The sequence below is a fragment of the Copadichromis virginalis genome, linkage group LG13 (genome assembly GCF_057382275.1).
Source record: "Copadichromis virginalis isolate Kocher_CV1m ecotype Utaka linkage group LG13, C_Virginalis_male_GT1.1, whole genome shotgun sequence".
Classification (NCBI taxonomy): Eukaryota; Metazoa; Chordata; class Actinopteri; order Cichliformes; family Cichlidae; genus Copadichromis; species Copadichromis virginalis.
The window spans coordinates 4,225,430-4,250,440 of NC_140630.1; the positions used below are offsets into that span (position 1 = coordinate 4,225,430).

Sequence of the window (25,011 nt, forward strand, 5' to 3'; positions counted from 1 at the left end):
ATGTCACAATGAAAAAACAAAATTAAAATTAAAATTAACAATAGAATAAAATATATTAAAAAAGAAAAGAAATAAAAATTAGCCCAGCAAAAGACTGCCGACCTGCCTACCTTTGGCCCAGTGACAGCTGGGATACGATCCAGCACCCACATGACCCTGAGCAAGATAAACAGTTGGGTAAAAGGAAAAACTGAAATAATAAATAAATAAACATGGACTGTTGAGTCATCATTAAAATTAAGTGATTGCTTAAATACTCACAAATAAAATAGTCTGACAATCAAACATTTTCCACACTGTAAAATATAAGTTGTTGTTTCAACTTAAAAATATGATGTAAAGGGCTGCCTTAAAATTTTAAGTTAAGTCTACACAGTCTCTTCAAGGTAACGTTCAAGGTAACTTTATTTCCAGGGTCCAGGACACTTCACCAAAGTATTGCCCCCCACAGCTGTAGCAGCCACTGCAGGCACTTAAATATCCTAATATCTCTGCCATTACAATATACAATGTGAGAAATCAAACGTAAAGCTGAAGTGAACAGTACAGCAGCGAAATGTCAAAGACCCTGGTGAAGACATGAATAAACACAAGACACTAATAATATCAATGCTAGCTCGCCAGTTAATTTCTCTAAAACCCAGACCATCTCCAGTGTCAAAGATCTTGTAATAATACATTTGGTGTAGAAAAAGTACACATGTTATCATGTGGCATCTACAGGGAGGAGGGAGTTAACCCTTTGAGTTAAAGCTGAAAGTCTGCACTTCAATCACCACTTGATTGTTTCATTTAAAATCCACTTTGGTGCTGTAATTATTAAATTTACTAAAAGAAACAATGCTAACCTTCACAGTCTTGAGAGTCTGTGAGGGATCTTCCTTTAGAAAATGATTATTGGAAATATTTCCAAAATGAACTTCCACCAAAATACAACAGCCTGTGAACTTGAAAGAAATTTACAAGTACAGAGACAATATGAAATAAGCTTTATTAATTAGCTGAGTTAGCTTGCTAATATTGCAACAGTGTTTGAGTGCACAACCTTAAAGCTAGCGGCACAATACTTGTGATTTGGTAAGTGCCACATTAAACCCATAAAAAAGGTCCTATGTCAGTATTAGGTTAAGTTTGGTCATGACGCACAAGCTGGACCTTGTCGGCTAAAGTTACATTAGCTAAAGCAAACATTTCGGTAAAAGAGAAAAACCCGCGTCATGCCATAAATTCAAAACATGTTCCAACTTTTGTAGCTCTCTTTCCTTATAGTTATAACCAATGTTACTCACCTTGAAAGCAGATTCCAATGAAGACGATTAGAAAACGTCCAAGTAATGTGAGCATGTGTGTTTTGTGCATTTTATGTTCAATATAGGTATTTGTTGTGCCTGAAAATGAACAAATAAATGAATGAAATGAATGAATGAATGTCGTTAACCGCCAATTCCCCATGATGCACCTCGATAGCAGTCACGTGGAATCCTGCTGTGCTCAACTTCCCCACATTGTCAAGTTCACATAAGTTGCTGATTTAGCTGGACATGAGTTTTTAAGTTAGCTTTTTTTGGTGTAATTGGGACGTTTTTATTTTGTAATTCTATGTTATAACAACAACTTCAGTCATCTATTGTCAAACTGATATAGAATAATATGTTACAATAACAAACATCTAGAATTACATTTTACAGTGCAGTTACACTCTGTAGATTCATCTTACTACAAAAGTAGCCCATTAATAGTGTAGGAATAGAGAATAAAATAATAAATTCTTAACATATTATTTTATTGGTGCAGCAAAAGTAAAGTAAAAATTTTAATCATTCAACTTCACTGAACCAGATACAGTCATGTCATAAATTAGCACGTCCCATGTTAACTGTTGGGCTTTTGACATACAGATGAGTGAATAAATGAAACTCCTTAAAGCCAAAATCTCATGTAGACGTTCAACATGTTTGCAGTTTGGCTGAAGAAAAAAACACATGTTGGGTCTAAATTTTAGCCTCACATTTTTAGACCATTCAGTGACCTCTGCACCGGACTATATTGTTATTCTACAGCAAAACAGTCAACACTTAATTTTTTTTAGATATGTCTTAAGGTAGCTGTGATCATTCTCTGTAATATTCTCAGTAACTGCAATATATAATTCTATATACACTGTTTTTTGAGAGATACCAGGTTTGTTTGGTTCTGGTTGTCACTCATCTGTGTTGCTGTTATAGTCAAAGAAAACAGGTTGACACAGTGGGACGCCTGCTGTTCACTTTTTGTAACTGCTTCTGTTAATCTTCCTGTTTGTTCTGCATCTGACCTTTCTAAATCCTGGAGACCAAATTTTACTTTCTTATTGAAAAATGAAATTAAATTAAAAAATATTTAGTATATCTCCCGCACTTTCGCTTCACTGTGATCAGGCAGGAAGGTGCTGTGTTTAAATATTCGTTTTGTTTCTGCTGGACATGCAAGTCAGATTAATTTGATATTCTAGGTGCCGATGTGAGTGTTTGAAATTTGTGATTATTTTGAGGTGTATGAATAATTAATTCAAAACAATACATTGTAATTATTATTATTTTTCATCTTTTCCAACATACAAGTAACTTACTTTTTAAGAAGTAAACTAAATATATTTTATTTATTTATTTACTCTTCATACACATTAATCTACACTTATGACTATATAATCTTTATTACTGTATTAATGTGGTTTCAATTAATATTTCCTGCAGGGTCAAAGATATCAGGTTCCTGTCATCTATTACACAAACCTCATCATCACCGTTCTAATCTATCGCAACATGATGTTCTTTTGGGAGGAAATACTGCATTACAACAACATTGCACGTTTCATTTACTATTTTGCTGTGACGGCCAGTCTTTACTTCAGGTTGTGCATTGCTTTGGAAAGGTACCAGTGCGTGTGTGTGTGCATGTCTCTGAATATTATACTGAACTATGAGGCATCGTTCAGAAACAAACTATTCTGTGTGATAATCTGATCATCTGTCTGTTTTGTGTTGCAGGTATTGTTTCATCGCCTGCCCACTGTTGGACTGCCTCAGACAAACTGAGGGTTCTCTGCTGGTCTGTACTCTGGTCTGGGTCCTTTGTAGTGTTAGTGTTGCTGTTGCCATAGTCTTACATGACCTTGTACGTTTAATTATTTATAACGCCCTCCCTGCCCCCCTGTTCATCTTCTGTCTCGCTGGGACACTTAAAGCTCTGCCTGCTGCCACCTCAGTGCCCACTGAAGAAAAACGAAGAACTGTAGGAACCTTGGTTCTGTTGCTGCTTAATTACTTTCTTATAAACCTTCCTGCAGTCATTCTATTAACTCTTAACTTGCGTCTACTAAATTTGACTTTTTATTCACCTCACTCTGTCACAACTACTGATTTTATCACTATGATCCTATTTCTTTTAAGTTCATTGTTGGACTTCATTTCGTTTGCTTTCATATGTAAAGGACCCATTGACAGGTTGCTGGCACATCTGTGCTGCTGCAGTATGGAGAGCAACAACACAGGAGATGTTACTGATGTTAGCACAGACAGGTCAGATCATGTAGTCAGAGATGAAGGGAAAGAGGAAAGAAAATCCCAGAGTAGGGAAGATGAAGAGGAAAGTGTGAGATAAGTAAACACCATCCAAAGTCTTTCTTCAGCTGAAGCCTCAGGCTGTAAGAATTGTTTTGTTGAGTAGTTGGATGATGTCAGTTTAAAAGTAGAAATTGTTTCATAATTTCTTCTAAAGGCCCCGTGGTGGTGAGGTAGCCAGAAGGACCTGGGTTCATATCCAGTTTGGGGCCTTTGAGTTTGGAGTTTGCATGTTCTCCTCGGGTCTGTGAGCGCCCTCGTCAGGTACTTTTAATACCTGCAGTCCAAAACCTGCATTAGGGTTAGTTTAACTGGTGATCCTAAACTTCCTGTAGGTGTGAAGGGTTTCCTGTGTTAGCTTTGTATTCAACTCCTCCAATTGTTATTGTTGTAAGATGTTTTATGGTTGCAGGTTTTTATGTGCAAAAATTACCTTTTTTTCCCCAACATTTGAAGTAAAATACCTGAATTCCTCATTTGTTAAAATCTTCTTTGAATTATCAAAAATAAATAAATGAATAAATATTGTCCTTGGAAGTTGCATTCCTTCTTATTATCTTTATTATTATTATTATTTTATTATTATTTATAAACAACACAGAACTGAAAATACATTGTGTTTATTCACAGTATTTTACATTCAAAGATTCAAAGTGTTTACTGTCATGTGTCCATAGAAAAAAAGGCATTTCTCTGTGCAATGAAATTCTTTCTTTGCTGTCCACACACAGATGCCGATTAATATATACAATAGAAACAGAACAGATAAAAATACAAATAGCACAAATAAATAAATGAAGACAACAAATAAGACAAAATATTGAAGTGTGAAACAGAGATGTGTGCAAAAGAGCTATGAGCTTAATATTCATTGAGCCAGTTAAACAAAAACACAACTAAGGTTTACTTAATATAACCGGCCAGACAATTAACAAACAGGGGTATCTGCTGAGAGATATGTGACGTCATGTGCACATCGCTGCATGAAATGAATAGTAGTATCAGTTATATGAAGTTCTAATCAGTATCTGTTTCAAACAATATTTTTGTTTCTCTTGCCTCCTCTACTCCACCACTACTCTCTTCTCCTCATCTCCATCTCCTCCTGTTCCTCCTCACCTGAAGTGTTCGAACATAAGAAATCAGGACCATGTTTATTTATTCTTGATATTGTCGCAGCTGGTTATCATCAGCAGATATCAGACCCAGCCATCTCTGGACAGCTGACAGGAGTCGGCTAAACAATAATATAACATTGTAAGCTAACATTATGCCAGCTAATATTAGACTTTAGCCTTCTAAAACTCTTTGAGTACTGAAAACCAGTGTGATTAAATATTATATATATATCAGTATGGAGCTGGATAGGTTAGTGGTAAGACTACACGCCTTTGGAGCGGACTGAGGAATAGAGGAACTGACCTGAAAGATAGGATTATGGTGAAGCTTGAAACCTGAATCCCCCGTAGCTGGTTACCAAGACTACGTGAAGTACCCTCAGAAGGTCTGCTAGATGATGTGAATCATCTAGCAGACCTTTGGTCCTTTTTCTTGGTGTTGCTGTCATTCGGAACCGCTACGTTTATCACTACAGTCGTCTTCTTCTGTGTGCCTACCACCACTATGACCAGTTGGGTAGCCACCACCATTTGTCCGTCTGTATCTGGAAGTCCAACAGGTAGTTCGATCCCCTCAGTTCTGACTACCTTCCCTCTCTTTGTTATCATCTGACTACATTTCATCCAGTGTCATTGCTGTATATCCTGGTGGTGTGGATCAGTTAATCGATGTCACTCTTGGCATACAGCTTGATGTCATCCATATACAGGAGGTGGCTGACAACTGATACACTCCGTAGTCAGTATCCATAGCCAGTGTTGTCAGTGATTTCACTGAGAGGGTTCAGGCCTGCCTACCCTGCCACTGAGAGTACAAATTGGCTGGTTCTGTGGAGAACGGCTGGTTTATTCTCCTGCCTTCTATCTCTCTGGTGTACCTCATCAAGCAGCTGGCCAAGGCTGTGAGCCATGGCTTAGCAGTTTCCAAGGCTTCAGGTATGGACAGCCTTGGAAACTGCGCCTTGTTTCTTCTTTGTTTTTTTGTTGCTGTTTTTTTTTTTCAAAATACTGTTCAAATATATATAGTGCTGCAGAAACTGTGCACCTCACCCCCCTTTCTTCTCCCACATGTTTACACTCAGTAGGAGATTCTCTGTATTTCATTGTACATTGGTATAGTGACAATAAAGGCATTCTATTCTATTCTATTCTATTCTATTCTATTCTATTCAACTCTTTCTATTAAAGTAAATAAACAAAATATTGCCGGTAAGTTAGTTTGCATTAAAAGCTTAATAACCTCTACAGATGTGTCAGAACTTTCACACCCTGTCTCAGTTCACACCTCTGAGGTCACAGGTTCTGACTGAAGATAGCGATCTTTACAAATCATCAACAAGGTGTTTGTCGCCACTTCAGCCACTCTCATCTGGTGGGTCTGTGGGTTTTAATATGGTGCAAACAGGAAGATTAAGTTTGTTAGAGGTTCATACAGTCACAAATATGGTTTCATAAAGCAGCTGCCAACTGCAGGTTTTAATAAAGTTAAGAAAAACACATATATATACTACATTTGTTTGGGAGTATTTCCAGCTTTAATTCACAAGTGATGTTCTAATAATTATTCCCATAAAAAGGAAAGTGTTTTTATCAAAAAGCAGCTCTGTGCTCATTATACAAGAAAATATAATTGTTAGACATAAATTTTTGAGTGTTAAATAAGAGATTATAGATTCACCAAAACTGCAGAAATTATTTAGTTTGAAACTGAAATACAGATTTAATTTTAGCTGTAATTCATTTATATGGTTATTTAAATGAATACTGCCAGAATTTATTTATTTTTCAAAGAGCAGCAGATTCTGTTCTTCTTTAATCAGTTTACTGTTATCCACTCGATGATTGTAGTAAAGATACGACTACTTTTGCCTCCCTCTATAACCTGTTATAAAGATACTATTCAACAATGTGTACTAGCTTGTGTAAAAATACTGTCACATGTATTAAGAGTCTGCTACTGCTGATAATGTGCCATGGAAACACCTTTGAGACCAGATTTCTACCTGAATAAAAACTTTTACTAACAGTCACAGGAGCTGATGTCATGTTTGCTGTCACAACGTTTTTAAACGGCAACCTCAACATCGAAGTTTACCGGAAGCCCACACATACGGACCAGTACCTCCTCTTTGACTCCCATCACCCTCTAGAACACAAACTTGGAGTAATCAGGACCCTACACCACCGGGCAGAACATGTTCCCTCTAAGCCTGAAGGAAAAAAGAAGGAACACACACATGTAAAGGAAGCACTCAAAACGTGCGGCTATCCTAAATGGGCGTTTTTAAAGTCAGCAAAGAGGCACAGAAAAGAAGACCAGACACCAGCGAGGGAGGATAAGAAGGACAGACGCAACAACATTGTCATCCCCTATGTAGCCGGTGTATCAGAAAAACTCAGGAGAGTTTTCTCCAAGCATGACATCCCGGTGCATTTGAGACCCAGCAACACGCTCAGACAAAAACTGGTTCACCCGAAAGACAAAACGCCAAAACACAGACTTAACAATGTGGTGTATGCTGTACAGTGCAGCGAGGAATGCTCAGACCTCTACATTGGAGAGACCAAACAGCCACTTCACAAGCGCATGGCACAACACAGAAGAGCCACCTCCACAGGACAAGACTCAGCAGTCCATCTGCATCTTAAGGATAAAGGACACTCTTTCGAGGATGCCAATGTTCACATTTTGGACAGAGAGGACAGATGGTTTGAAAGAGGAGTGAAAGAAGCCATCTATGTCCACTGTGAGCGACCATCTTTGAACAGAGGCGGGGTTTACGACACCAACTCTCTGCCATCTATAATCCAGTTTTGAGATCCCTTCCCAGACGCCTTAACGCCCACTCACATCCTGGGCCATCTGACCTCAGGAATTCGCATGATAAGGTGGGGCCAGGTTTCACAATGAACTCACCCGAAACTCTGGCTGATTGGGACCCACACCCAGTTTCACACCTTGGCTCAGGTGATTAGAGGATCATCAGGGGGTCCTTTTGTCCCTCTGTGGGGGGTCACTCCCACTAGGTTTATATCTGGGACTCTCCACCATTTGACCTTAGAACTGAAGAAGCTTCTCGGATGAGAGGTGAAACGTCTTCAAGTAACTTAAAGAAGTCCAGACGCTTTTCTTTGCAAACTCCTTCGACTACGATGACCTGGATGACTGAGAACCTTCACAGACAACGTTTTTAATCCCTGATATTTTGATATATATCCCTGAAGTTTGCTGGATCTGAGTTTTGGTTTAGGCAACAGTTGGACTGAGTAAAAATCTTGATTAAAATGCATGTGCTTTTGTGACTGTAAAGCAAAATAAAACCATCAGCAGAACAGAAACGATGCAGCTTAGTTGTTGTACTGATCATTTAAGTTAAAATATATCTTGACTCTCGCTGGCTTCATGTTTGGGCGTCTGTGAGTTTGAACATCAGTGAGTACGGGGTGGAGATTATAAAGTTTGTTACCACAACTTCCTCGTTCAACACAAACTTGTCATATTGCAGATTTTACCCAACGGTTCAGCTGGAAACAGTCCTGAGACAAGTAAGGGCGACACTTATTTTATACATGTTCATATTATTTCTACCTGAAGAGAGGAATAGTTATAAAAAACATAGAAACTGACTGAATTAGAACATCTGGAGATAGTTTATTAAAGTCACTACCTTCTTTTCTTTTGTGCTTGGAGTGAGCAGCTTTTTGTGAATGTGTGTGTTGGTAATGCACTAACTGTACCTCGTCGATCTATTTGACTAATTAATATAAATAACTTCTCCCACAGAATGTCAGCGTAACTGTAGCCTGCATAGCAACACAATGTGCAATGTGAACCATGCAGCCTAATCACATGTGTTGGTTTAAAACAGAGCCTGCAGCAGTAGATGTATTCATATGTATTACTGCTATGGTTAGTGCACTGATAGCTTTGACAGAACTGAATTAGATTTATTTCAGTACATTTGTGTTGGTTCATCACAACATGCTCTTACTGAGTGCTGAAAATTCCTGGTCCAGCTAAATTCCTTGCTCTGAGAATCTGACCCAATAAGCTGTAATTGACAAGCCCTGTCACAGAGTCCAAAAACATTTCCTGCCATCATGAAGGTTATAAAAACTATTTGAAGCTCCTTAGAGGTGTTTTTGTTTTCATTGTTGCTGTGCAGGGATATTTTATGAGCAATTTCTGAATCATTTTTAAACATTGGCATGTAAAGTTATCAAGATCAGTAATGCAAAGTAGTTATATATTAGTTCTAAGTTATTTGAATTGAAATTTATGGTTAATCAAATAACTGTAAACCTCTATGTGCACTCACAATAAAGGTTGAATTAAGTTGAGTTTTAATCCAGTGTTAGCAACCGACTCTAAATTGTGTGGTTTTTTATAATTCCATAATCCCTCCCTTCACCACCACTGTTTATTATTCTGTGCCAACTTTTGTTTTTATTTTTAACTTTAATTAAAGTTAAAAGTTAATTCTCCAGCACATTTGAGGCTATTCCACGTTATTATCAGTTGCCTTTGCTGCTTGTTTACCAACATAATCAGTAATTTCATGACTACATAAGAACAATGTTAACCTGCTGCTTTTTTTAAATCATTTTCTATGCCACACCAAAAGTGTATAGATTCCAACAAAACCCTATCACAGGAAAGCATCTAGAGTTTCAGAATGCTCTAGAAGTGATGATGTGGATCGACACGTGTGTCTGCCTTCCTTTGACCATACTGATGATTTGTTGTGTGGTAAGTAAATAACTTTTTTTCTATGTGAATAATTTGAAGAGTTAGTGAAATAAATACATAAATAAAGGAAGTGAATGACTTAATTAGGGATCATTAAAATTAAATAATTAGTCCTTTACACTCGAGTTCAAGCTTACTAGTGCTGATTTAGCTCACAGGTTGAGCAAATGCCCACAACCCTCAAATAATTTAAATGAGCAGCAGAGTATGATTCTGAACCAAAACCCTTTGCTTACTGAAAGACTTAAAAGAGTGTTCCGTTCCACTGTAGAAGTTGCCTATTAGTATAAAAAATGTCAATGTGTAAAATGACATTTCACCAAAATTTAGACTTTAACAACACTCAAGCCGTGAACTACAAACGGTGTTTCAAAGAGCTCATTTAACTGTAAAACTGTGCTGATTAATTACTAAAGTGAAACAATCAACATTGTTTCAACACAGCAAAGACAAAAAACTTGACTCTCAGAAATTGTGATAACATGCATGTCCACTGCTAAGGATTAATTCATGGGCCTAACTATGTGTACATTTTCATGGTCTGAAAATGGGAATATATATATTTGAAGCACTTTTTGTGGGAAAAAGAAATGACAGCAGAGTTCAACTCAGGTTTCTGTAAGATACAAACATCAAGTGCATAAGTATAGTTTCAGTGGTACCTTGTAGTGACGTGTCGGCTGGGAACAAAGGATCTGGTTTGTGTCTCAGAGATGGAAATGCTTTTAAAAAGTTAAAATATTTTACAGACTATCAGATATTGGACGCTTTATAAAAGTAAGATGGGTATTTGTTTTTGTACTTTATAATGTATTTTTGTAGCACTCTGCTTCATGTAAGTATAAAAAGCCACACAATAATCATTTAATATAATCTATATAATCTATAAACATATAATCTGTTTTGCATATTAATAATTCATCTTTCAAATAATTTGACTTTAAATTAATTTAAGAAACAAAAACTCTGAAGAGCCGCTTGGGAGCAGAAAGAACTTTCTTCTTTTTAGTGAACGAGCAATAAGACCTCCATCAGCTGCACCTTGGCAGTACAGATACCATCCTAGTGACAAACTGTTCCTCTAAATGTGCAGTAATTTACTTTTTCACAGTGTTACAGAGAAACCCTGTGGGCAGCAAACATGGAAGCGTACACATGCCGGCATTCACACGCATCACATGTACGGTGTGACTTAAACAAAATGCACTTTTTCCATTTACCAGTTCACCAATATTACTGAGTCAATCAGAATTTTAAGTTCATACCACTTCTAAATGTTTTACACTTAAATTATATGTAGTGCTGTGAAATCACCCGAGTGAGTATTTTGTCCTCTGGTGCTTTACATGCACCAGCAGTTTCAACCATAAGAACGTTTAAAAAAGAGAAGTTCTGACATCAGATAAAAGTCTGAAAAGCAAGGAAGTCAGGAGACACTTTGATTTTACAAAGGTTGCTACAATATGAAAGAAATGTTCATAGTTGTTTTATGAATTAGTCTCCTTGCGCTGCCTGAGAGCATATAAACATAAACGGCATGTCAAATTTATTCCTGCATTCATTTCGTATTAATTTAAATATTCATTTATATTCCCTGCAGGTGCGAAGGAGTTCAGTCCCTGTCATCTATTACACAAACCTCCTCACTTCTAATGTAATCCAGATCTGCATAATGATTGTTTGGTTATTAAGAATAGGAAGTAGCATACCTGTTGTTATTCACCTCTCGTGTGTGATGGCCAGTCTGTACTTCAGGATGTGCATTGCTCTGGAAAGGTACCTGTTTGTCTTTTAGTGTGTGTACCTGCATGTCTCTGACCATTATATTGTATTTTGAAGCATCCTTACAGTCAGAATCAAATTATTCTGCACTGTGATGATACAAATTTGTGGAGTTTTTTGTGTTGCAGGTTTTTATACATCACATATCCACTGTTGGACTGCCTCAGACGAACGAGGAGTTCTGTGCTGGTCTGTGTCCTTGTCTGGGCTTTTTGTATAGTCAGTGTCCCTCTTGCCATAGTCTTACATGAATTAGGACATTTAATTATTTATGCTGCCCTCCCTGGTCCTCTGTTCATGTTCTGCTTAGCTCGGACCTTCAGAGCCCTGCCTGCTGCCACCTCAGTGCCCACTGAGGAGAAACGTAGAAGTCTAGGAATTTTGATTCTGTTGTTCTTTTACTACTTTGTAATGATTGTTCCCACAATCACCTTTCATGACGTCTTTTTGATTTTTTCTTTGCTCAGTCCTTTTGTGGACTTGATTCTGTTTTTTTTCATGCGAAAAGGATGCATTGACAAGCTGCTGGCATGTCTGTGCTCAGCTGATGGAAGAGTGTGACTGACAGCACAGACAGGTGGGCTGATGTGGACTTGATTCTGTTTCTTTTAGGCAAGGCAAGGCAAGTTTATTTGTATAGCACAATTCAACAACAAGGTGATTCAAAGTGCTTTACAGAGACATTAGAAACAAAAACAAATAAAAAGCATGATTTAAAATTGATTAAAACAAGCAAACAAACAAACAAAACAGTATATAAAATCAAAACAGATAAAATCAGAACAATAGATAAAATCAGTAGTTAAAATGTTAGTTTTGAAATTTAAGCTTAAAAGTGTGGATTTTATGCTGAACGGATGCATTGACAGGCTGCTGGAGTGTCTGTCTAAATAATTTTATAACTGATTTTATAAACTGCTTTGGACACTTTTTATATCCCAGTTTTAAAGATGTTTAAATCTTAAAAAAAAATAATAATTAGTTTCCCACATTAGGTTTTAATGTTTTTACCTTTTTCTTGCTTGTAATTTTGTTTGCCACATCATCTTTCTTTGTTTCTACAACATGTCCAAATAATGTTTTCAGTTCTCTGTAACGTTTTAAGAATTGAATTGGATTTTTTAATTTACATTTTTTTATGGAATCATTTATTCCATAAAAAATGGTAAAATAGAGCTCTATTTTACTATTTTACTATCAATATATTATATTTTTTTGGTCCTTCACATTACCAATTCAATTTCCTCTGGTATACCGAGTATTAGAAATAATATTGTACTATTTGTTGTGTAGATTATATATGTATATGCAGCCAAGACAATTCTGCAATTGTAGCTGATGACAGTGACTTCAGTAATGAAGCTGCTTCCCCACAAGTTCATATATTGTAGCAAGAGCCAGCGACTTAATGTCATCATCTCTCCTTTGTTGTTAATAACTGGACTGAACAAACAGCAAGATTACTTGTGATGTGTGACATGGATAAGAGTTTTGTACAATTGTTAAAATTCATAAAGAAGTCTTTGTATGTTCAGTGTTTTTAAAGATGTAATGAAAAAAATTTACATTCCTGTAAATAATATTTATTTAGTTCAGTTTACTCAGTTTACTCTCAGATATGAGACACTGTATTTTTTTTTTTTTATTGATGAAATAAAACAAATCTAGGTTGAAAAAATAGCTTTGTCTAATTTTTTGCAGTTACAAATTGTTCATCCATTATGGGTCCTACATTTAATAAAGGACAACAGGTGGCAGTTCTCTGGTTTCATAAAGATGTAAAATTAAAGTCTATGAGAAAATTGCTTGTTGTTGCTGTCATCTATGACCACAGTTAACTCCTCACAGATACATTTATGTTGTCAGTTGATAGTTTAAAACTTAAACAGGCCTACCATATAAAAGTATCTCAATATGTCAGTCATCAATGCAGGACCGTGTTCATGTAGAAATATTTCTATTTCTGCCTGGCAGCACCACAAACTGCTGATCACTGGGTTTATAAACAACCTAAAGCAATCACTAAGGGTTAATAGTACACACATGGGAACACAGATCATATGAAAAAGTGGTTTGAAAATTAATCTTTTAAGTGTTTTAACAAGAGAGATATCAATAAATAACTGATAACTATTTAGATTTTTAACAAAGCAAAAAATGAAAAAGTATCATAAATAAAATGTTTACTTTTCCTTACTTTGCATTATTAGTTTCATGTAGCCACTATGTTAGGTTTATAAAACAGCACAAATCAACTGATTGGTGCATACTAAACTTGAATGTGGGCTACATCTTGGAGAGAAAAAAAAGTTGTTTCTATGCTGAAAATAAACCATCTGCACTTTGAGTGTGACCACATGTCTGTGGGGGTGGGGTGTTAATTAGGCCACCACAACTTCCATGTTCAAGATAGACTCAACATATTACACATTTTACCCACAGTTTCATCTGAAAGCAGTCCTCAGGTAAGTAGAGACAATGTTTACAATTATTTTTATTATCATTATACTTGAAGTTAGAGAGATAGATAGAATTTTATTTCGAACATGCAAATATAATTGAAATAACAGGAGAAAAAAAACAAATAAACAAAAATTAAAAATCATAAAGTTTTCTTGTATATATCCATGTCTACCGAATGTGTGTGCTCGAAAAGGAGTAGGATGAAATTTACACTTCTCCTGTTCCTGCCCCCTTATTCACTTCACTTATTCACTTAAATACTACAGGTTGTTTTCATGTTACATAATGTTCAACAAAGTCTAAGAGTCTGGTTAAAATACAAAGTGAATTGATCTACAACTACCATCCGGGTTGCAGGGGTGCTGGGGCATAACCCTGAAGTGATAGGGTAAGAGGCAGGGTACACCCTGGACAGCTCACCAGTCAATCACATGGAAACAAACACTGCATGACTTTTAACTGTGGAAGGAAACCAGAATACCCAGAGAGAAACAACTGTAAACTAGCCAGACAGTGAATTTGAACCCTGGACTTTCTTGCTGTGAGACAACAGCACTAATCACCATGCCACCAATCCAGGGTTAACAAAAGTAGGAAAGCTAAGATTTCAAGGCTTGATGCAGAATTTTCTGTACATTTTTGTCCTCGACAGGTTAAACCACAATAAATAGCAAAAGCATACATGTGGTGTGTGTGTGTAGTTGTCTGCCTCTTATAACTCCAGTGATTTTCCTGCAGTTTGTTAATTTCATGAGTCCAGCAACCACTCTTACTAGATTGTATCATGTCAACTCAACAAGAACAAATTAAGTTGTTGAATTTTGTACAGATCCTACATGATTTAATTACGTTCAAGATAGAAACATGAAATTTTTGTGTTCAAATTGAAAGGTAGACCCTTTTAATCTAACAACCACCCAATTTGATTTTTTCGGTATACCGAAAAAAGTAGAGGCAGGTGCTCGACTTGACTGAGATGGAAGCCTTCCTCAAACCACGATCCAAAGCGCGCGAGACTGAAATCCCGTGCGGTGTCGCAAGATTTAAGATTTGCGCAGTTCTGAAGAAATCACCACATAAAATGTCATTTTCATGTTGTTAATGGGATTGTATATCTTCAGCACTTCCTCTGTGAACGTTTTTATCCACGGGTCCTGTAGATACAGCTGATTTGCAGATTCTTTGACTTTTCAGCTTCTATTTCAATAGTTATGCACTCCATTATGTTATCCAGTGCTAGAGACAGTTCACTGATGATTCTACATTTGTAATTATTATCAGTGTACAAGGCAACACCCCCTCCCCTTTTTTTTATTTCTATTGATGCAATACATGTCATAGCCATCAATTTTTGAATGATTTGAACTGAGGCTTCTACTATTATACAATACATGTATTTTAGAAAAAAAAACACGAGTTTGATGAGTTTCTTTTACATATTTTTTTCTTTCAGTTTAAAAGAGAGTAGAAAATTCTTCTGCATCAACTCCATCACACAGAAAGTCATGTGGGAGATGTTGGTAGTCCTGACATGGGTGAATATCTGCTTCTTCCTTCCCGTGACCATACTGTTCTTCTGCTGTGTGTGTTGTGCGGTACGTAAATATGTATCATCTTTTTATGTGAGTGTGTGAACAATTAAAAAACTCAGCAAAAAGCAAAAATAAAATAAAATATATAAAAAAGAAAAGAAATAAAAACCCAGCAATAGAGTGCTGAGCTGCCTGGAATATACCCGACCTTTGACAGCTGACATAAACTTGAATGTCAATTGATAGTCGACAGTGTAGGAATAGTAGAATAAAATAATAAATTCTTAACATATTGTATTTTATCGGTGCAGCAAAAGTAAAGTGTAATAATGGGAAGTTCACTGAACCAGATACAGTCATGTCATAAAATTAGCTCATCCCATGTTAACTGTTGGGCTTTTGAGATACAGATGAGTGAATATATGAGACTCATTAAAACCAATCATGTGCCGACAGCTTCACTACTAATCAGAAATTATTCTCTAAATTCCTGGGATTGATGGGATTAATAGTTGTCTTTTGGTGCTTTGATAATATGTAAGAGTATTGTTCGACTAAATCTCCCGTAGACGTTCAACATGTTTGCAGTTTGACTAAAGAAGAAAAACACATGATGTGTCTAAATTTAAGCCTCAGATTTTCAGACCATTCAGTGACCTCTGCACCTGACTATGTTGTTATTATACAGCAAAACAGTCAACACTTAATATAGATACAGTGGGGCAAAAAAGTATTTAGTCAGCCACCGATTGTGCAAGTTCCCCCACTTAAAATGATGACAGAGGTCAGTAATTTGCACCAGAGGTACACTTCAACTGTGAGAGACAGAATGTGAAAAAAAAATCCATGAATCCACATGGTAGGATTTGTAAAGAATTTATTCGTAAATCAGGGTGGAAAATAAGTATTTGGTCAATAACAAAAATACAACTCAATACTTTGTAACATAACCTTTGTTGGCAATAACAGAGGTCAAACGTTTACTATAGGTCTTTACCAGGTTTGCACACACAGTAGCTGGTATTTTGGCCCATTCCTCCATGCAGATCTTCTCGAGAGCAGTGATGTTTTGGGGCTGTCGCCGAGCAACACGGACTTTCAACTCCCGCCACAGATTTTCTATGGGGTTGAGGTCTGGAGACTGGCTAGGCCACTCCAGGACTTTCAAATGCTTCTTACGGAGCCACTCCTTTGTTGCCCGGGCGGTGTGTTTTGGATCATTGTCATGTTGGAAGACCCAGCCTCGTTTCATCTTCAAAGTTCTCACTGATGGAAGGAGGTTTTGGCTCAAAATCTCACGATACATGGCCCCATTCATTCTGTCCTTAACACGGATCAGTCGTCCTGTCCCCTTGGCAGAAAAACAGCCCCATAGCATGATGTTTCCACCCCCATGCTTCACAGTAGGTATGGTGTTCTTGGGATGCAACTCAGTATTCTTCGTCCTCCAAACACGACGAGTTGAGTTTATACCAAAAAGTTCTACTTTGGTTTCATCTGACCACATGACATTCTCCCAATCCTCTGCTGTATCATCCATGTGCTCTCTGGCAAACTTCAGATGGGCCTGGACATGCACTGGCTTCAGCAGCGGAACAAGTCTGGCACTGCGGGATTTGATTCCTGCCGTTGTAGTGTGTTACTGATGGTGACCTTTGTTACTTTGGTCCCAGCTCTCTGCAGGTCATTCACCAGGTCCCCCCGTGTGGTTTTGGGATCTTTGCTCACCGTTCTCATGATCATTTTGACCCCACGGGATGAGATCTTGCGTGGAGCCCCAGATCGAGGGAGATTATCAGTGGTCTTGTATGTCTTCCATTTTCTGATGATTGCTCCCACAGTTGATTTTTTCACACCAAGCTGCTTGCCTATTGTAGATTCACTCTTCCTAGTCTGGTGCAGGTCTACAATACTTTTCCTGGTGTCCTTCGAAAGCTCTTTGGTCTTGGCCATGGCGGAGTTTGGAGTCTGACTGTTTGAGGCTGTGGACAGGTGTCTTTTATACAGATGATGAGTTCAAACAGGTGCCATTCATACAGGTAACGAGTGGGGGACAGAAAAGCTTCTTACAGAAGACGTTACAGGTCTGTGAGAGCCAGAGATTTTCCTTGTTTGAGGGGACCAAATACTTATTTTCCACCCTGATTTACGAATTAATTCTTTACAAATCCTACCATGTGGATTCATGGATTTTTTTTTCACATTCTGTCTCTCACAGTTGAAGTGTACCTCTGGTGCAAATTACTGACCTCTGTCATCATTTTAAGTGGGGGAACTTGCACAATCGGTGGCTGACTAAATACTTTTTTGCCCCACTGTATATCTTAAGATAAGTGTGATAATTCTCTGTAATATTCTTATTAACAGCAATACATAATTATATATACAGTGTTTTGGGGTTTTAATAGTTTTTTTTTGCTTGTCTGTTCTGGAACTGACTTTTATAAATATTACAGAATTAATTTTACTTACTGAGTTAAAAGTTAAATAACAAATATTTAGTACATGTCTTGTATTTTGGTTGTATTGTGATGAAGCAAGAAAGTGCTGTGCTCAAATATTGTTTTTGTTTCTGTTGGGAATCCATTTCACTATAACAGCCTGAAATTTGTGTTTATTTTGAGGTGTGTGAATAATTAATTACAAAAAATATATATTATAAGATAAATCATTACTTGTACGTTTTCTGACGTACTAGTAAAATATTTCACTTGCTTTATATTTTACCTCTTTATAATAGGTAAAATAAATATTCATTCATTTATATGCATTAATCTACACTTTCATTTTATTTATTCATTTTAAACATTGTATTAATGTGGTTTCAATTAATATTTCCTGCAGGGGCGAAGATATCAGGTTCCTGTCATCTATTACACAAACCTTATCATCTCCCTTCTGATCCATCACAGCATCATGTTCTCTATGATGTCCTCTCGGGGAACGATACTGCATTACAACAACATTGCACGTTTCTTTTATCAATTTCCTGTGACGGCCAGTCTTTACTTCAGGTTGTTGATTGCTTTGGAAAGGTACCAGTGTGTGTGTGTGTGTGTGTGTGTGTGTGTGTGTGTGTGTGTGTGTGTGTGTGTGTGTGTGTGTGTGTGTGTGTGTGTACTTACATGTCTCTGAATATTATACTGAAGCATTGTTATGTTCTGTACTCTCATAATCTCTCTTTTGTGTTGCAGGTATTGTTTCATCGCCTGCCCACTGTTGGACTGCTTCAGACAAACTGAGGGTTCTGTGCTGGTCTGTGTTCTGGTCTGGGTCCTTTGTATTGTTAGTGTTGCTCTTGCTGTATTTTCATATGAATTTGTACGTTTAATTATTTATGCCGCCCTCCCTGCCCCCCTGTTCATCTTCTGTCTCGCTGGGACACTTAAAGCTCTGCCTGCTGCCACCTCAGTGCCCACTGAAGAAAAACGAAGAACTGTAGGAACCTTGGTTCTGTTGCTGCTTAATTACTTTCTCATAAACCTTCCTGCAGTCATTATGTTAACTTTGAATTCATATCCACATCCTTACGCACTAATTATTAATTTTATCATTGTAATCTTATTTCTGTTTAGTTCATTGTTGGACTTCATTCTGTTTGCCTTCATGTGTAAAGGGCCCATTGACAGGCTGCTGGCACGTCTGTGCTGCTGCAGTATGGAGAGCAACAACACAGGAGATGTGACTGATGTTAGCACAGACAGGTCAGATCATGTAGTCAGAGATGAAGGAAACGAGGAAACAGGGTCACATGATAGGGAAGATGAAGAGGAATTAGAAAGTGTGAGATAAGTAAAAACAATCCAAAATATTTCTTCAGCTGAAGCCTCAGGCTGTAAGAATTGTTCTGTTGAGTATTTTGATGATTATCAGTTTAAAAGTCATTTAATTATCATATCCACCTTACTTTGTTTTTTTGTGAAAATATCATGCTCACTTATATTGTTGTTTAATTGTCTGGATAACTTTGGTTTCCCTCACAGTGACATTTTAATTTCCTCTGATCTGTTGAGTTATGACACAGTGTAATGTAATATTAATGTTATTGTTGTAAGATGTTTTCTTGGTTGCAGTTTTTTTATGTGTAAATTTTTTTATTTAAGTTTCAACTGAATCTGAAATACCTGATATTTTCCTCATTTGTTATACTCTTCTTTGAATTATCAAAAATAAATAAAAACTGTCCTTGGAAGCTATGATCCTTTATGAGCATTTAAATTAACATTTAATTAACTTAACTAAACTGGGATATCACAGGGAACCACACAGAGAAACACAGCCATGACGGACGACACAACACTAACACAGAGGAACACAGGGCTTAAATACACTGGGGAATAATGAGGGGAATGAGACACAGAAGGGGAGCACAGCTGGGAGAAATCAGACATGACAAGACCCGAGGGAAGGGAAACTCAACAGATTCACGTAGGACACAGTCCTTGGCTATTTAAGATTTACTATTTGCACACTGTTCACATTACGTGCAAGACCAGGCCATAAACCACAAGATCCAAGATGCAATATTTTTTAATAGAATTTTAAGTGGAAAAAAAAAAGATGTAACAATTGTGATAAAATTGTGATTGTGATTTTTAAAATAAAAAATAATCTCAAATAGTGGTTACTAAACAGGACCCAACCATTGAGCCAGTTAAACAAAAACACAAGTAAGGTTTACTTAATATAACCGGCCAGACAATTAACAAACAGGGGTATCTGCTGAGGTCTTGTGACAACATGTGCACATCGCTGCATGAAACCCATACGAAAAATATATATAAATGTTATAAAGTTTGTATCTGTCATGTGTGAAACTTGTATGAAAAGCATACAAGAGTGAAAACAGATATAAGATCCCTAGAAAAATTATATAAATAAAACTTGTACGTTTTGGATACTTCATAAAACAATATATGAAAGTGGCCACTTTCATGAGTAAATCATATAAGTCTTTTATGATTCACTATATGAAGTAGGCCACATCTGATGCAAGTATTTTATAAGTTTTTACTATTTCTTTTCCATTTGGGAAGCCAAACCTATATAGGCTTGGCAACACTGTACCAAGTCTATATACGTTTAGATATTCAGCATGACTTTTCCCACACATGTATGTTAGGTCAAACAGAAAAAAGCACGAGTTTGAGGAGGGTCATTTGGAGGAACTCAGTGTTTTTCCAGCATTTAGAGCAAACCAGTGAATCATTTTCACCACCTGCTGTTTCACATTGTTTTTTTTGTTTTTTTCAGGTGAAAAGAGAGTAGAAAATTCATCTACAGCAACTCCACCACACAGAAAGTCAGACAGAGATGTTGGGAGTCCTGATATGGATCAATATCTGCTTCTTCCTTCCCGTGACCACACTGTTCTTCTGCTGTGTGTGTTGTGCGGTATGTAAGTATGTCACATCTTTTTATGTCTGTGAGTGTGTGAACAATTAAAAGATTTGGCAAAAAGCAAAAAACTAAATTAAAATAAAATTATAAATTTAAAAAAATGTATAAAAAAAGAAGAGAAATAAAAATTAGCCCAGCAACAGACTGCCGACCTACCTACCTTTGGCCCAGTGACAGCTGGGCTACGATCCAGCACCAACATGACCCTGAGCTAGATAAAGAAAAAGAAAAAAAGAAAAAGAAAATGATGATGTTGAGTCTTCATTAAAATTAAGTGGTCGCTTAAATGCTCACAAATAAATAATTTCCCCCAGGGATCAATAAAGTATTCTGATTCTGATTCTGATAAAATCAAAAGTCTGACAATCAAACACTTTCCACTTACACTCTGTAAATTCATCTTACTACAAAAGTAGCCCATTGATAGTGTAGGAATAGTTGAATAAAATAATAAATTCTTACCATATTATATTTTATTGGTGCAGCACAAGTAAAGTGCAATAATGTCACTGGAGATCGAATTTTACTTACTTATTCGAGTCAAAAAAATATAGACTTTTAGTGATGACAGTTTAGCACTGTCATTTCGTCATAAATACAACAAAACAAAACTAGTACCAGTACCGAAAAAAAAGAAGATTTATTCATAACACATGTGGAAAGACCCAGGAAAACCGAGTTAACGATAAAAACGATAACAAAATAACGCTGAAAACCGATAAAAACCCTGAAAACCAGACATTTCACAACTGAGCCTCAACTCTCGCGGCCCGGTACCAAACGACTCACGGACCGGTACCGGTCAGAAAAAAAAACTATTCAACAATGTTTATGAGCATGTGCACACATATTGCTTCTACTACTTCCATTAGTGCTTCTTTATTATGTGTCTGATGTGGACCAGGCCATGACCTACACCATGGCTTTGAAGTGCCACTGGTGATAATGTGCCTTGGAAACGTTCAAGTTTAGTTGTAGATTCATGATTCTTTCCTTTGCATTAAAAGCTGATCTAACTTCAAGCTTTGTACAAGTTTGTCTTGAGTTCAGTTCTTTTTATTGTGTTTAGTATGTTGCTTTGTTTTATTTTTGTTTTGTTTTTTGTCTTTTTTTGCTTGTTTTCTATTCTTCTCTCAACAGGTGATCCAGGAGATTTTTATTTTTTTCTCCCCCCCTTTCTCACTGTCCCTCTCCCCTTCTGTTTTTCCTTTCCTTCCTCTTTCTTTCTCCCCTTCCTATCTCTCACTCATGTCTGTCCCGTCTGTAACATCTGAAAATAAAATATAATAAATAATAAAAACAAAGATCGACCAAATGGACCAATACGGCAATGCCACGATGATCCATTTGGCAAAGTAAATCCATTGGGTATCCTTGTTGGTCTTCAGACAACAATTCTGACGGCTAAAGAACCAAATGGGACAGGCGAAAAAAAAAAAAAAAAAAAAAAAAAAAAAAAAAAAAAATATATATATATATATATATATATATATATATTTATATATATATATATATATATATATATATTATCATGCTTTTTTACAACTACATGAATGTACTATTGCTGTGTGATTTATTACTATTACTGAAGGTCCGCGGCTCCGAACCGTAGTAAAGGGACCTCTGACTAATACGTCGGGTTCGTGTCGGGCTCGTAGCCGAAAACTAGCTTTACTTTGTTGTCTAGGTCAACTGTGCTAGCGAGAGACAGAGAGAGGCGTTGAAAGGCTGCTCCAACGGGACTTATTGTTTCGGAGGAAAACACGAACACGCTGTACAGTCGAGTCTTAATAGCTTACTTACAACTGGGCTCGTCAGGCACTCTTCTTGGCTGCAGTTGTTATTATTAGATTTACATGCTTCCAGCTCCTGTTTCTGCTCGGTGACACCTCGTACTTTTCCACTCACCTTTTTCTCCCTCCCTCGCTCACAGACACATAACAGGTATGGCAGTCCATTCTTCCTGCAGCACGGACTACGATGCCCATGAGGCTACATTCTTTAGGGCGATGCCTGTAACACTCTGCCTATTGCCATCTTATTAAATCATTTTAAAAAATATTTCTTCACATCATCATGAGATGCAAGATTGAGACAGGCATTAGAGCCTCTTATTGTGTTCTTTGTTTGGGTTTCCACGGGTGTGGAATTACCAAAAATAGAGAGGGGACAGCCTAACATATGAAACAGGAAAAGACCTCCATGTAATCCCTTTATTTCAACAAAGTAACTGTATTCTGAATACCACCTTTTTAAACGGTAACTGTAACAGAATACAGTTACTCATATTTTGTATTTTAAATATGTAACGGCGGTACATGTATTCCGTTACTCCCCAACACTGGCTGTATGATAAAGAAACTCTGCTGTGGCAAAGAAAATCTGTCAACACGATTCTTTGAAATTAAACTGTAAAGAATAAATGTGTACAACTGCAGAAAAAAACTTCTTATAACTCATTGTCCAGACTGTCCAGTTTTTTTGAGGTTTTTTTTTCTTTTTTAAAACTAGTTAAAAAAAAGCTGAAATTTCTGTCGTCTAACGTGAAAACCAAAAACATTTGTTTAATTTAATTGTTTCTTGCTTAATTACTTTGTGTAGTATAAATGGCAGTAACTCATTAATAACTAACATAAGAAATTATCTCGCAAAGTATTGGGCAAACAGAATGCTGATACACTTGAATAAGACAAGAATAACGTAAAAGTATTTCTTATCCAATTTCTCAGTTAATCTGGTGATACGATTGAAAAACCTGCAGCCTAGAGCATCCTGGTGCCATGTGCACTTGTGGACACTCTTCTGTTCAAACATGGTCTTCGTTATGGCCAAACTGTGGTTTGCATGGAAGTCCAACAACAAAACACTGCTCAAGGTCAGATCCGGGAGGCCATTCCTCCCAATCATGCCCCTCCAGCTCTCAATGTAATTGCCCAGTAGGACAACAGAGTCCCCAGGTGGAGCACCCTGAAGTATCCCACCCAGGGACCCCAAAAAGGTGCATAACCCCAGACAACAGTCAGGACCATTCCCCAACCCAAAGGCGCAGGGAACAAACCCTCTCTTCCACTGGGAGAAACCCCAACGTACAGGCAGCAAGCCGAGGGGATACTAGGACACCCACTGCCTCTCTTCAAGGGTAACTCCACACTGAGACAGAGTCCAGCACCTCTCCAGGAGACTGAGAGGTACTGTGCATTGACCTCAATGCAGGGCTTGGGCTCTGGAACAAACTCATGCACTTAGGCTCCTTCCCCGCCAGAGAGGTGATATTCCATGTCCCAATTGCTAGTCTTGGTAGCCAGGGATCAGTCTGCTCCTGGCCGCCGCCCAGCACACATTGTAGCCGACCCTTGCAGCACCTCCTGCAGGTGGTGGGCCTGAAGGAGGATGGGCCCATGTCCCTTTGTCAAAGAGACAGTTTGAAATAGTCCATGGTGCCCGCTGACAAAGACCTTTCCACCAGACGCTCGCCGGGCTTCTTGTGAGACCTGCCGCCTCCAGTAATTCCCTCCACAGGGGATTTTCCACTAGAGCAACCTTGTGATGAAAGCCTACATCCTGAAGTAGTGCTGACCATAGCCACATTTTGTATTGATTATTGTTCGGCTGTATTGATGAGTTCTGACAGTCGGACGGAAGAGAAACACACCCAGATGTTGGTGCCAAAAAGCCTCTGGGGAATTATTTTACAGGTGGCTTATTATAACCTCATGGTGGGACAAATGGGACAAGACAAAACTCTGAAGCTAATAATGGCAAGATTTTATTGGCCACATGCGGGCAGATGTGTGCCAATGGTATGCGTCCTTCCTGGAATTTCCTGCAATGAATGTGTTACGGACACTGTTTCAGGTCATCCCCCAAGTTGGCACCCCGAAAGAGATACTGACTGACCAGGACACATTGTTCATGTCTCATAAACCTAAAGAACTGTATGAATTATTGGGCATTAAATCTGTTAAGACCAGCATCTACCACGCTCTGACTGACACATTAGAGGAGCAACTTAGTAAGGATTTAAAGTCCATGATTCGTAAGTTCATTCACACAATTGAACACAATTGGGATCACTGGTTAGACCCTCTGCTGTTTGCAGTGCGAGAGGTGCTCCAGGCCTCCACGGGGCTTCTACAGTAAGTTGCGGGGAGTGTTGGACCTAATTAAAGAAAACTGGGAGGAAGGTCCAAGCCCAGCTAAATACGTTCTGGACCTGAGTCACACCCCACTAATTGGATTTCTTTGGACTGTCCGGACTACGTGGTACAAGCCAACGCGGACACAGGTCGAACATGCAAACTCCACACAGAAAGGTGATGGACCATGTTAGCCAACAGTGCTAACCACCATGCCGAAGTGCTTCTTTT

General features: G+C 37.6%; 2 protein-coding genes and 1 pseudogene across 2 annotated transcripts; all 3 read left to right on the plus strand.

Moving 5' to 3' along the window:
- The first annotated feature begins 2,751 nt into the window (after positions 1-2,751).
- LOC146695084 (uncharacterized) lies at positions 2,752-3,639 on the plus strand. Its single transcript, XM_085478521.1, has 2 exons — positions 2,752-2,911; positions 3,027-3,639. The coding sequence occupies exons 1-2, from the start codon at positions 2,802-2,804 to the stop codon at positions 3,637-3,639; spliced, it is 723 nt and encodes a 240-aa protein (XP_085334647.1). The 5' UTR covers positions 2,752-2,801.
- Positions 3,640-5,222: 1,583 nt separating this feature from the next.
- On the plus strand, positions 5,223-11,810 carry LOC146695085 (uncharacterized; annotated as a pseudogene).
- A 1,839-nt stretch (positions 11,811-13,649) lies between these two features.
- LOC146695086 (uncharacterized) lies at positions 13,650-19,217 on the plus strand. Its single transcript, XM_085478522.1, has 4 exons — positions 13,650-13,714; positions 15,166-15,307; positions 18,089-18,279; positions 18,439-19,217. The coding sequence occupies exons 1-4, from the start codon at positions 13,650-13,652 to the stop codon at positions 19,034-19,036; spliced, it is 996 nt and encodes a 331-aa protein (XP_085334648.1). The 3' UTR covers positions 19,037-19,217.
- Positions 19,218-25,011: the final 5,794 nt, after the last annotated feature.

Bases quoted from the DNA above. Each gene is read 5' to 3' on its own strand.
- LOC146695086 (XM_085478522.1), top strand. From the start codon at position 13,650: ATGTTCAAGATAGACTCAACATATTACACATTTTACCCACAGTTTCAT. The intron at 13,715-15,165 runs GTAAGTAGAGAC...TTTTTCTTTCAG, and splicing joins CATCTGAAAGCAGTCCTCAG to TTTAAAAGAGAGTAGAAAAT. The intron at 15,308-18,088 runs GTACGTAAATAT...TATTTCCTGCAG, and splicing joins TCTGCTGTGTGTGTTGTGCG to GGGCGAAGATATCAGGTTCC.
- LOC146695084 (XM_085478521.1), top strand. From the start codon at position 2,802: ATGATGTTCTTTTGGGAGGAAATACTGCATTACAACAACATTGCACGT. The intron at 2,912-3,026 runs GTACCAGTGCGT...TTTGTGTTGCAG, and splicing joins TTGTGCATTGCTTTGGAAAG to GTATTGTTTCATCGCCTGCC.